General features: G+C 45.3%; 1 protein-coding gene across 2 annotated transcripts in view; it reads right to left on the reverse strand.

The window, feature by feature from the left end:
- PDCD6IP (programmed cell death 6 interacting protein) overlaps positions 1 to 13993 on the reverse strand; it is a 184452-nt gene that overhangs the window by 44911 nt on the left and 125548 nt on the right. For both annotated transcript variants that reach the window (XM_033930347.1, XM_033930346.1), the window contains exon 14: positions 3962 to 4096. In XM_033930347.1, the coding sequence (XP_033786238.1) occupies positions 3962 to 4096 (135 nt within the window). The remainder of the gene's footprint in view (positions 1 to 3961; positions 4097 to 13993) is intronic.

Raw genomic sequence — 13993 nt, forward strand, 5'->3', positions numbered from 1 at the left:
ATAACTGCACAGTTTCCATGCGAAAGCATAGTACCTTCAGGGCCTCGTTGATGTGTGTGAGATCCAGAATGGGTTTTTGAATTTCGGAGCCTTTTTTGGGTACTATGGAATATCTGCTCGAGACAAGTTCTTCTGGCAGCACTGACTCTATGGCCTGAATTTCTCTGAACTGTTGACAAGACTCTATATGAACTTTCTGGGCACCCCACTGGAGAATCCACAAATCAATCTGTTAAGGGATGGTCAAATTTGAACTTGTACCCTCCACAAATGATCTCCAGCACCCAGCAGTCTGACAAGATCTGCATCCAGATCTCCACAAATGCTAAGAATCTTATGCCTATCCTCAGGGGGAAGAATTCAGCCCTGGTGTCATTGCGCTTTCTTGGAGGCTGCTGTGAGCCAAGGACCAGAGGCTTGGCTTTGCCTAGGTCTTGTGAGTCTGTCTTGATTCCTGGTAAGATCTCTGAGATGAGGCTCCTCCTGAGTACTGTCAAAAGCACCTGGAATAATAAAAATTAGACTGCCCAGAACCTCTAGAGTTTCGCAGTCTGCTGTCAGGCAGAGATTTTCACTGGCCATCAGATCATCCAAACCCTTTCTGAACATCTGTCCTTTGAAAGGGAGTCTGCTGAGAGTAGCCTTGGAGGTGGAATCTTCTGCCCACTGCTGGATCCAGAGCATTCTGTGGGCTGAAATCAAATAAGCAGAGACTTTGCTCATGACTCTCATGATGCTGTAGACAGCATTGGCCACATAACCACCCCTGCTAGCATCAGCTGGGGCAAAGGCTCACCCTCTGCCACAATAAGCCCAATAATCTTGGTATGACCAGCACATGCCACATGAGAGGCTGCTGAAGCTGCTTTGATCCCTAAGGCCAAAGCTTCAAGCTGCCTTTTTAGGACCATATCCACTCTGCAATTCTGCATATCCTTTAATACTATGCCTCCCTCACTCACCAGTAACATGTGCTTGGTTATTTGAGCTACCAAGGAATCCACCTTAGGCTGAGCTAACACCAAGGAGTGATGAGTTCTAATAGCGCCAAAGGCTTAAACAGCCGGTGTACTGTGGGATCTTTCCCTTGCTCAAGGGCAACCACTGTTTTCTGCGTATTTGTTCCTGTTTGTGGCTCTATTATTGCTCAGCAGGGAGTACTCACTCTTGACAGCAAGGGCAAACAGATTAATCCCTTGCCTTCCCAGTCCGTTAGAAAGGTCCACAGGATCCCGGTCAACTAGTGCCAATAACACTGATGCATCCTTGGAGACCAAGCCCTCTTGCGTAATCCCTGGATCACTACCAGACCTCATATGAGGATCCCGGCTATCCAAATAAGCTCGCCAAATCAAATTAAGAAATTCAGGAGTAAATGTTTTACTATGCAGCACTGAGTCCCCTTTAGGTTACTCCACCTTATGTTTCTTGGGCTCTGTGGCTTCCATGCACTTATGCAGAGGCATGACACTGTTCCAGTGCTCGGGGAGGAATATTCTCCTGGCAGACCTCCCTCCCCACACACACACACAAGTTCCTCAGTCATATAGGATGGCTGCTGCAACAGCAATTTGGCGCAATTTGCAGCAGCAATTTGGCACCATAAAGTCTCAAAAACTATTTAACTAAAGATAAAACACTCAGAAAAAAGGAGTTTAGAGGTGGCGAACCCTACAGGATGTGGCAGAAACCTTCCAAAATAGGTTTTTCCAGACCCCCCCTCCAAAAAAAAAAATTTTGACTTCAGGCTGCCTCATCTCTAATAAGTAGCTTGATCTGGGAGAAGAATCAGCCATTCCTCCAAATGCTGAAATCTTTGGGCTGTCAGTTGGACTGAAGTTGGACTGATCCTCACGCAAAGAGTGGGAAGCAAAATCGCAGCTGGCATACTGAAGAGCCCTGTTGAGCCCCTGCTGATGTCCAACAGCCTGCACTCTAGCCCCTGTGATTCATTAGGCAAGCTAAGCTACTAGGAATAAGAACCCTGAGCGCAACAAAGTTTTCTGCAGGCTGGCCAAACAAGACTCCAATGAATTAAACTGATGGTTGCTGACCCAAGTCTGCTTCTTTTCCACGCAGGCAGAGCATTTCCGATAGCTGCAAAAACCAGGAAAAATCCTATATAATAAAACCCTAGCCGTGCATGCGCACTCCTACCTGCGTGTTCCATTTTCCCTGTTCCGTGAGATGTAGGTCCATGGTGGCAGGAGGGCGCATGTGCGGGTCCCCAGCCTTACAGCACCTAACTACACTCGCCAGCAGGACTGGCCGCCAGCGCTGGACTCCCTGCTCTGGTAAAAGCAAGTTCTTCACCTTGCCACTCCCCCTTTCCTTCCCTTCCCGCAGTCCCGACTCCAAACTTGCCGATTCCAGCAGCGTCTGCATCACTCTACACACACTGCTGACTGATCGACATGAAAAGGAGAAACTACCTTTGGCAGAAAGGAAGAACAGGTCGCAACACTACCCGCACCCTAGAAAACTCGAGGAAGGGAGACCTACAAGAGAGCCTGCAGCTCTGAAATACGTCTAGCAGAAGTAATACCCGCTTGAAAGATTAATCCTATACTGGTCTGAAGAGTGCTAAAGAAAAGTACTTTACCATACTTTAAAGCCTTTATAAGATATCTACTGAAAGAATATACTGTAACTTAAATACCAATGATTTAACATGTGCAAAATAAAGTTTTTCTTAGGAGAGTTCTGAAAGAGCTGTTGTTGGGGCTGAAAGGGATTTGGATAAAGCAGTAAGGATGGAAGATGGGGAAAGGGCAGTCTTCCAACTATATAAAAGCCATTCTGCCAGCCAAACCACAGAAAAGCTTCATAAGGAGATAGGAAGACCTGCTGGAAACTAAGCTGTACAAGAAACAGTGTAAATCTATAATCCCAACTATTCAGGGTTTCTATAAGCTAGTTATCCATAGAACACAGACTATAAAGTTTTCTACCAATGGTATTATATGCCACATATATTGCAATGTATGTTTGGGGTTGGGACGAAAGAATGGTGCAGGAATTGGACAGATGGGCACTTTTGTGCATATATGGTAGAAATGTCTAAACACTAAAAAATATTGGAAAGGACTGCCCAACTTAACTAAGGGCTCCTTTTACTAAGGTGCGCTAGCGTTTTCAGTGCACGCAGGATATTACCGCGCACTACACCACACGCTACGCGACTAGAACTAACGCCAGCTCAATGCTGGTGTTAAGGTCTAGTGTGCACAAATACGCACGTTAATGACCTAACACAGCTTAGTAAAAGGAGCCTTAAGAGGTAACAGAAGTGCAAATGAGATCAGACTTAGAAAGTGCTTGTTTAATGGAGAAATATTGGGGATTCCAACAAGCACACAGTGCAAATAGTCTTGGCTGCTATATGGAAACAGAGTGAAGAACCTTTCAAAGATAAAACTTAGTTAACGCTGACCTTTTATATTTAATGTCAAAACTTACTTCATTGGGCCTATCTTTAAAATCTGGGACCGTTTAAAAAAATGGAAAAGTCTTGATGGTATGTAACTTGAATGTCTTTGCTAAGGAATTTTCTTTCAATGCTGAAGATGTCCTTACTGTTTCAGGGTGCTGATACACTATCTTTAGAAAGCAGTTCTTTTAAATGCAAGGGATTTTTTGGGGGGTATGGGGGGAGCAGGGTGTGAAGAGACAAATTACATGAGGAAAATCTGTTATTGGGTGGATATGTAACAAACCTACATTGAAATGCTGATAATACTGAGATTTGATGGGAAGCCTGAAGGCTCTCAGTTCAATTTATTTTGGTTTTCTGCTTGCTAAATAAAGAAATTAAAAAATATATTAAAAAAAAAAAGAAAGACAAAAAAGAAAATGCAAGAAATGTAAGCATCACATTTTACAAATATGTCTACAAATGATGGATATTACAACTTCATTTTGTTCACACAATTTTCTCACTCTCACTGGAATACTTCTATACCTTGGTGCCTTCACGCAAATTTTTTATAAGTTCCATGTAGCTGTCATATGCCACAGCCAATTTTTTCAACACTTCCTCTCTCAGATTTGCTTCACTGTTTGACTGTTTCATCTTTGAAAACTCCTGATGTGAAGTCTGGAAGAGAGAAGGTTTCTCGGATAAATCACTCAAGTTTACTTTTCGAATTGATACATGACCCCATTTATCACCACCACAGCCACTTAACTTAAATTCCACATAACGCTTCGGAATTCAAGACAGGCTACAATTTTCAAAATTATTTATAGAATGGCAGCTTGATCTTAATCAACTACAATATTAAATATAATAGTTTAAGTTAATAATAAAACTACATACTGTAACTTACAAAATTAATTGTACCACAAAATAAAAACAAATCAAATACAAGAACATTGTTCTATTGGTTTTTGGAGAGTGGAGAATCTGCTGGAGTTGGGATTGTAGAAAACACGAAAAAGCAGCATTTGATACCATTCCATTAAATATTTTATGCTACAGTAGCACGTCATTCTCCTGCTCTGAAACTGAGTTTGCCTTTCTCACACTTCCTTAGATACTGAAGGATTTGCTTGGATGTGAACTTTACATTTGCGTTTGTTGAAAAAGAGGATGGCTATGGAGGATAGCAAGAAATTCTTACAATAGAACAAGCTTTCTGAATACAGATTAGAGAAAGACATAGGAATAAATTTTTCCCCGTCCCCACAGGAAAGCACAGTTACTTACCGAAACAGGTGTTATCCAGGGACAACAGGTAGAGCTGAAGTTCTCAACATGTGGGTGATGTCATCCACGGATCCATCTCAGTGCAGTTACTGCTTTTCATCAGCCTATCGAAGGGAAACCCCTTTCTGCTCATCTTGTGGTTTCCAGATTTATGAAAGGTCTTTTCAATGTCAAACCACCTCTCAAACTTCTTCCAGTGGTTTGGGATCTCAATGTTGTTCTTGCTCAAATGATGAAGCCTCCTTTTGAACCAATGGTTTCTTATCTTAAATATCTCACTAAGAAAGTGATTTTTCTCATTGCTGTCATGTCTGCTCGCAGGGTCAGCAAGCTACAAGCTTTAGTTGCAGACCCACCTTTCACAGTATTCCATCGTGACAAGGTGATTCTCCGTACTCATCTTAAATTCTTACCTAAAGTGATTTCAGAATTTCAGCTCAATCAATCCATTGTAGTTCCAGTGTTTTTTCCAAAGCCTCATTTCATCCTGGAGAAACAGCTCTTCATACTCTGGACTGTAAGCGTACTTTGGCTTTCTACTTGCAAAGAACTAAGCCACATTGATCTGCACCTCAACTTTTTGTCTCCTTTAATCCAAACAAGTTGGGACATCTGATTTCCAAGTGCACCATCTCCAACTGGTTAGCTGCTTGCATCTCTTTCTGCTATGCTCAGGCTGGACTGCATCTACAGAGTCGATGGCAGCATCAGTAGCTTTCCTTAGATCTACTCCTATTGAGGAAATCTGTAAAGCTGTCACTTGGTCCTCGGTTCATACTTTCACTTCTCATTATTGTCTGGATGTTTTTTCCAGATGGGATGATCATTTCAGCCAGGCAGTGTTACAAATGTTAGGAAATTCTACTTTATGGAGAGGGTGGTGGATGCCTTCCCACCGACGCAGGGCTCGCGTCTCCTCAGTTCAGATAGCTAGCAGAGAAGCCAATCAGGGGAGGTGGGTGGGTTGTGAAAATAGCTGCCTGCTGTCCCTGGATAACACCTGTTATGGTAAGTAACTGTGCTTTATCCCAGGACAAGCAGGCAGCCTATTCTCAAAATGTGGGTGACCTCCAAGCTAACCAGAATAGGATGGTGGGAGTGTTGGCAATTCAGGAGAATAAATTTTGTAACACTGCCTGGCCGAAATGGCCATCCTATCCGGAAAAAACATCCAGACAATAATGAGAGGTGAAGGTATGAACCGAGGACCAAGTGACAGCTTTACAGATTTCCTCAATAGGAATAGATCTAAGGAAAGCTACTGATGCCGCCATGGCGCTGATTTTATAGGCTGGGACTCGACTCTGTAGATGCAGTCCAGCCTGAGCATAGCAGAAAGAGATGCAAGCAGCTAACCAGTTGGAGATGGTGCGCTTGGAAATCGGATGTCCCAACTTGTTTGGATCAAAGGAGACAAAAAGTTGAGGTGCAGATCTATGTGGCTTAGGTCTTTGCAAGTAGAAAGCCAAAGCACGCTTACAGTTCAGAGTATGAAGAGCTGTTTCTCCAGGATAAGAATGAGGCTTTGGAAAAAAAAACACTGGAACTACAATGGATTGATTGAGATGAAATTCTGATATCACTTTAGGTAAGAATTTAGGAGGAGTACGGAGGAATACTGTGAAATATTGATGGAATACTGTGAAAGGTGGGTCTGCAACTAAAGCTTGTAGCGCGCTGACCCTGCGAGCAGACATGACAGCAATGAGAAAAATCACTTTCTAAGTGAGATATTTAAGATGAGATGAAGCCATTGATTCAAAAGGAGGCTTTATCAATTGAGCAAGAACAACACTGAGATCCCAAACCACTGGAGGAAGTTTGAGAGGTGGTTTGACATTGAAAGACCTTTCATAAATCTGGAAACCACAGGATGAGCAGAAAGGGGTTTCCCTTCGATAGGCTGATGAAAAGCAGTAACTTCACTGAGATAGATTCGAATGGATGTGGATTTGAGGCCTGATTGAGACAAAAGGAATAGGTAATCCAAAACTGAAGACAAGGCGGTAGATTGAGGCTCCTTGTGATGAATGGTGCCCCAAGCAGAAAATCTAGTCCATTTCTCATTGTAGCATTGTCTAGTGGTAGGCTTCCTAGAAGCCTTTAAAATGTCCTTTACAGATTGAGAAAACTGTAGAGTGGCAGTTAAGTTGAGAGGTACCAAGCTGTCAAGTGTAGTTGGGATGAAGTAGAGACCTCTGATTCTGTGTAAGCAGAGAGGGAAAAATTGGTAGAAGTAATGGCTCCCTGCTGCTAAGTTGAAGTTGAAAGGAGACCCAAGGTTGCTGGGCCACCGAAGAGCTATCAGAATCATGGTGGCATGTTCCTGTTTGAGTTTGACAAATGTCTTGAGAATGAGAGGGAATGGAGGGAACGCATAGAGAAACCAATTTGTCCATTCCAGGAGAAAAGCATCTGCCTCCAGTCGGTGAGGGGACAATATCCTGGAGCAGAACCGAGGCAGTTTGTTGTTGTGGGGAGACGCGAAGAGATCTATCTGAGGAGTTCCCCACTGAGAAAAATGTGATGAAGAGGTGAGGAATTGAATGTCCATTCGTGAGGTTGTAGAAGACGACTCAATTTGTCCGCCAGACAGTTTTTCTCTCCTTGAATGTAGACAGCTTTCAAGAAGGTGTTGTGAATGATCAGCCAATTCCAAACCTTCAGAGCTTCCTAGCAAAGAGGGAGAGATCTTGTTCCTCCCTGCTTGTTGACGAAATACACGGCGACTTGATTGTCTGTCCGAATGAGGACTACCTGGTCGTGAAGAAGATGCTGAAAAGCTTTAAGAGCATTGAAGATCACTTGAGTTCCAACAGATTGATGTGATACTGACGATCCGTGCTGGACCAATGGCCTTGAGTAAGGAGACCATCGAGATGAGCCCCCCAAGGGTAGGTCGAAGAATCTGTCGTGAGGACCTTCTGATGAGGGGGTGTTTGAAACAATAAACCTCTGGAGAGATTGGAAGAGACTGTCTCAATGAAGAAGTCACTCTGATGTGTTGAGAGAGCGGGTTGAAAGCTGAGCCCACTGAGATGCTAGGGTCCACTGAGGGATTCTGAGGTGAAGTCTGGCAAAAGGAGTCAAGTGAACGGTTGCAGCCATGTGACCTAGAAGAACCATCATGTGTCTTGCTGAAATTGAACAGAGGGAAGACACTTTGTGACAAAGCTGAAGAAGAGCATCCTGACATTGACGAGGAAGGAATAATCCAAGTTGTACAGTATCCAAAACAGCTCTGATGAACTGTAGAGTTTGAGAGGGCTGTAGCAGGGATTTGGTAAAGTTGATTTCGAACTCCACACAGTCCATTGGGCCGCTCCAATAACTCCTTGAGATGTTGAATCTTTGATGAGCCAGTCATCCAGGTACGGGAACACCTATAGACCATGGTTCCGCAGAGCTGCTGCTATTACAACTAGGCACTTGGTGAAGACTCTTGGAGATGATGCCAGGCCAAAGGGTAGCACTCTGTATTGGAAATGCAGATTTCCCACCCAAAATCTGAGGAACTGTCGAGAGGCTGAATGAATGGGAATGTGAGTGTAAGCCTCTTTGAGATCTAGAGAACATAACCAATCGTCCTGATCTAGAAGGGGATATGATGCCAGAGACAACATGCAGAATTTTTCTTTGACTAAAAATCTGAGTGCTTTGAGATCCAAGATAGGGCACAGATCGCCCGTCTTCTTCGGAACTAGAAAGTAACGGGAGTAAAACCCCCTGCTCTGCTGTTCCAAGGAACTTCCTCGATGGCACGGAGATGAAGCAGAGCTTGAGCTTCCTGAAGAAGAAGGGTGGTCGGCGATGAACTGGAAGGATACTCTCTTGGAGGAAGATCTGGTAGAATCTGGAAGAAACTAAGAGAGTATCCTTCCTTGAGGATAGACAGCACCCAGAGGTCTGATGTAATGATCGCCCAGCGGTGGTAAAAATGATGGAGACGACCTCCAATGGGAAAGGGAGAAGACAGAGGCAGAACGATGGAGGTTATGCTCTGTATTAGATGGTCAAAAAGGTTGAGAGGCCTTAGACGCAGCAGGAGTCTGAGGGTTTTGCTGCCTTTGCTGCTGCTGTCGTGGTTGTTTCTTAGGAGGCACTCATATATAAGGAGCTGCTCTCTGTGGTAAACGCATCTGGTAAGATGGAAGAGGCCTGAATCCTTTAGAGGCAGAAGGCTTAGGCTGAATGATGGAAGCAAATGATTTCTCATGTTCAGACAATTGTTTAGTTGCTGCCTTGATGGAGTCATCAAACAATTCATTACCCTGGCAAGGGATGATGGCCAGACGAACTTGAAGATTGGGGTCCATGTCTACAGTGCGGAGCCAGGCAAGCTGGTGCATTGCCACTAAGAAGGCAGTGACCCTCGAGGAAAGTTCAAATGCATCATAGGAAGACTGAAGGAGATGCATACGGAGTTGAGTCAGAATGGTAGTCACATGCTGAAACCCTGGAAGATAATGGTGAGGAATATATTTGCAAAATTCAGGTAGGATGTTAACCAAATGCTTGAAATAAGTGAAAATAAAATTGTAATTCAAAACTCTAGTTGCTATAAGATAATTTTTATACAAACAATGACCAAACTTTTCCATGGTCCTGCCCTCTCTTGCAGGAGGGACAATGGCATAAACTACGGCAGGATCGGTCCTTTTCAGAGAAGACTCCACGAGAAGGGACTGATGGGATAACTGAGATTTCTCAAAGCCCTTGCAGTGGACCATCCTGTAACGAGATTCCAGCTTTCCTGGTACAGCAGGAATGGAATAAGGTGTTTCAAGCTTCCGCTTGAAAGTTTGAGAAAGAAATCTATTGATGGACAATTTAAGAGACTCCGCAGGAGGACGGGACAATTTAAGAGACTCCGCAGGAGGACGAGACATACCCATTTCCTCTAAATACTCCATAGAGTATTTGGAATGAGTCCAAAGTAATATTGAGGTCCTTACTCATTTGACGAAGGAAAAAAGAAAAAGATATCTGCTCCAAGGAAGGGTGACCTCGAGGCGCCTCGCAAGGCAGAGAACGAAGGTGAAGCTTCTCTGGAGTACTGATACCTGAGGTCTGAATATGCAGGTATAGATGATTCACTGAGAGAATGGATAGAATCCCTCGCAGAAGAAGCATAGGTGTAAGGCTCTGGAGGTGGTGTCCTCGACTTTGGAGTTGGAGGCCTTGAAGAGTCTCGAGGCCTGGAGAAACAAGGCCTGTCTCAAGAAGAGGATCTATGCCTTGATGGATGCCTCGATTGATGTGGAGAACTGTGCCTCGAACCAGGCAGGTCCCGCTGAGAGGAACGTCGAGGAGTCTTCGCCCTATGCCTCGGAAAGGGCAATGCCTTATGCGAGGAAGGAGGGTTGGAGGCTGGAGATCGAGACAGCAAAAGGGACTGAGCTCCTTGTGTCGAGGTATCTCGAGGCACTGACAAGGACTCAGCTCCTTGAGTTGCGTGCTTATACTCCAGACGAGACACTCGCAAAGACTCGACTCCTTGCACAGTGTGTGTAGAATCCTCCTGAGGCACTCCCAAGGAATCGACTCCTTGTATGGAGTGGGTAAATTCAGCTCGAGGCACTGCCAAGAATTCGACTGCTTGTGATATTGCTAAGTGCTCAGACTGGACTGCAGGAAGCAGAGTCGGGGTAGGAATATGTTTGGCAAGCGTATTACCAAGCTGCCAATCCATAATGGTCTAGATCATAGCCTCCAAATGTGACACCGAGACTTGAGGATCTGGTACATTTGGTGTGGCTATAGTCTCCGAGGAAGAACGTCTCTTCAACTTTGACCTGAGAGAGGCAGCGAGGCAAGCATCTCTTCAGGAGAAGACTTAGCAGATTTGCCCGAGGACGAGGACCCGCCGAATGAGGAGAGTTTGATTAAGGTCGAGGTAGAAGATGGAACCCCTGTGAGAAGCTTGACTGGATTCGAGGTCGAGACCGGGGAAAGTGGATCCATACCATCAAAGAGTTTCTCCACCTGAACTCGACGACATTTGATGGCTCGAGGTTGAAGGATAGCACAGTGGGCACACAACTCCAGACAATGGTCAGGTCCCAAACACCGAACACTCCACCTATGTGGGTCAGTGAGGGAGATCGCTCGCTGGCAACGGCTACACTTCTTGAAGCCTGTGACCGGCCAGGACTTAAACAGAAAAATAGCCGCAGCAAGATCGAAGCCCACAGGCTGAGGCCGCAAGGCAGGCCCCGCCGTGACACAAAGGAAAAAATACATTTAAGTTGTATTGGGTTTTTTTTAATGAAAGCACGCAAAGAAACACAGCGACTCTGTAAAAAATAAAACACGAGCCACGGTGAGAGAAGGCACAAAGTAGAACTGAGTCTAGCGCAGAGTGTCAAAATAGGACTTCTAGGCTCCACAAAAAACTGAGGAGACACAAGCCCCGCGGGAAGACACTCACGCATGCGCGGTGAGCCAGTTGCAAACTTTCTAAAGTTCCTCAAGCAAGTCTGCTTGCAAAACTGTCTGCATCCGAGCTCCGTGGATGACGTCGCCCACACATTGAGAATAGGCTGCCTGCTTGTCCTGGGATAACTCAATTTCCCCATCCCCGTGAGTTTTGTCCTTATTACTGCCCCTGCCCTAGTCCTGTAAGCTCTGCCTTAACCACACAAGCCTCAAACGCTTATGATTTTAAAGTGTTTGAGGCTTGTACAGATGAGGACAGAGTTTGCAGGAATGAGGCAAGGAGAGGAAATTAACTTTCCGGATGGGATGGGAAAATGAGTTCCCACGGGGACAGGGAAAATTTGCCATTCTCTAATAGAGATCTTTTGCTTAATGAGAAATCTACAGTTAAGGAAGACTGGATCCTCACTTGCATTCTACGTTATGCTCCTGAGCTTTTTATTTCTTGCTAAAATGCCACCCTTTTTTTCTCACTAGATTGCTTCAATGAGGTCAATCTTGAAATAGGTGGATTCAGCAAATAAAGCACATGACAAAAATATATAGATTGCATACATAACTTCATTTGCAAAAGGCTAAAAAGAAAAAAAAACAGATACAGACCTTAGCATGGCTTCTACTTCATTGCAAATGGAGGTTTGCAGCTGCACAATGGTGACCTCATTGTGAGATCATCAAGGTGCACCTGCAAGATAGAATGCATCTGCTAAGCTATCATAGACACCTGCCTGGTAGCTGCTATAGCTCAATAAGTAAAAGCCCTGTGCTCCTCTTCCAGAGGTCATGGGTTCAAATCCAAACCAGTTCCCCCAGCACATATTTTCATGTGCTGTGCTTCAGTTAATGGATCTTTTCATCTAATTAGCAAATACCATTACTGTTTGCCCAAAAAATAGAATGTTTTGCATGCAATATTTTTGTATTGATGTGCCCTGTTAATGTGGTGGCCATAAAGCAAAAAAAACAACAACAACAAAAAAAACCAACAAAAAAACCTACATCACTTAGATATAAACATCACACAATCAAACATATATAGATACCTCAGAGCAAGAGCTTAAATCATGCATAAATTGCATTAAGGCCATAATTCTGTGGTGCCTTGTGGCACCTAGCTATTTTTCCGCTTGGAACTAAACTTTGTTAATTGGCTTATATGATGTGATAATTGAAAGCACTATTAAAAGCTAATTTTTTTTTACAAATAATTAAAGTTACACTTGGAAATTGGCGTGGCATCTGCCAGTACCTACCCTCACCTACTTGAAAAGTGGGCATGGTTAGGTGTGGAGTTTTGGCATGGAATGACTTAGGCGTCAGCAAGTATCTGTGTTAGGCATCAGTAAATTAGACCAGGAAAACTCTGGCCTAAATATACTGGCACCTAAGTCGTTAAGGTAGTCTATTCTATAAGTCTATAAATTATTGAAAATGATGTTTTAAATGAAGGTTGTGAAATAAATTAAGAAATAAAAAATTAATAAAAATAACATAATACATAAAAAAAGAAAAAACTCAACTGGATTATTTTAAGAATTAACTAATGTTCAGGTTTTTTGGCCAATGATTGCATAACGGAGCAAAAACATTCATTTTGACTACGCTGATATCGTCAGTCGGTGATATGACTTGCGTAGTGCTCCCTATTCTGAGGCCTTTTTTCTGAAATAAAATTGGATAAATCGGCTAGTTGATGCCGGATGTAGCTTGTAGACTTCCCTGCTAGAGTGGATTATCTATTATTGATAATATATAAAATAAACCCTCCAGGATGTTTGGGGGGAAAAAAACCAAAAACCAATTGGGCAGGAAAATCGAATCGAAAAATCGATTCAATAGGCTGAATTGAATTTTTTTTCCTGAATCGGGCAGCACTAGTATATACATCCTAGAGATGATCAACAATTTCATTTACCGTATTTTCACGCAAATAACACGCACCCGTATAAAACGCGCACACGTGTATAGCGCGCAGAAATCACGATGATAAGCACAAAAACTTTGGTATAACGCGCTCACGATTATACCGCGCATGCTGCCCGACTCTCCGTTCACCCCCCTGACTTCCGTGCACTGCCCCGCCTCTCCGTACGCTGTCCCGACTCTCCGTTCACCCCCCCCTGACTTCCGTGCACTGCCCCGCCTCTCCGTGCGCTGTCCCGACTCTCCGTTCACCCCCCCCTGACTTCCGTGCACTGCCCCGCCTCTCCGTGCGCTGTCCCGACTCTCCGTTCACCCCCCCTGACTTCCGTGCACTGCCCCGACTTTCCGTGCGCTGTCCCGACTCTCCGTTCACCCCCCCTGACTTCCGTGCACTGCCCCGCCTCTCCGTGCGCTGTCCCGACTCTCCGTTCACCCCCCCCGACGTCCGATTCATCCCCCCCCCCGGCAGGACCATTCGCACCCCCACCCCGAAGGACCGCCGACTCCCCGACAATATCGGGCCAGGAGGGAGCCCAAACCCTCCTGGCCACGGCGACCCCCTAACCCCACCCCGCACTACATTACGGGCAGGAGGGATCCCAGGCCCTCCTGCCCTCGACGCAAACCCCCCTCCCCCCCACCGACCGTCCCCCCCCCCCCAAGAACCTCCGACCGCCCCCCCAGCCGACCCGCGACCCCCCTGGCGACCCCCACGACCCCCCCCACCCCCCACCTTTGGTAGTTGGGCCAGAAGGGAGCCCAAACCCTCCTGGCCACGGCGACCCCCTAACCCCACCCCGCACTACATTACGGGCAGGAGGGATCCCAGGCCCTCCTGCCCTCGACGCAAACCCCCCCCCCCCCCAACGACCGTCCCCCCCCCCAAGAACCTCCGACCGCCCCCCCAGCCGACCCGCGACCCCC

Source organism: Geotrypetes seraphini, chromosome 2, assembly GCF_902459505.1.
Source record: "Geotrypetes seraphini chromosome 2, aGeoSer1.1, whole genome shotgun sequence".
NCBI lineage: Eukaryota > Metazoa > Chordata > Amphibia > Gymnophiona > Dermophiidae > Geotrypetes > Geotrypetes seraphini.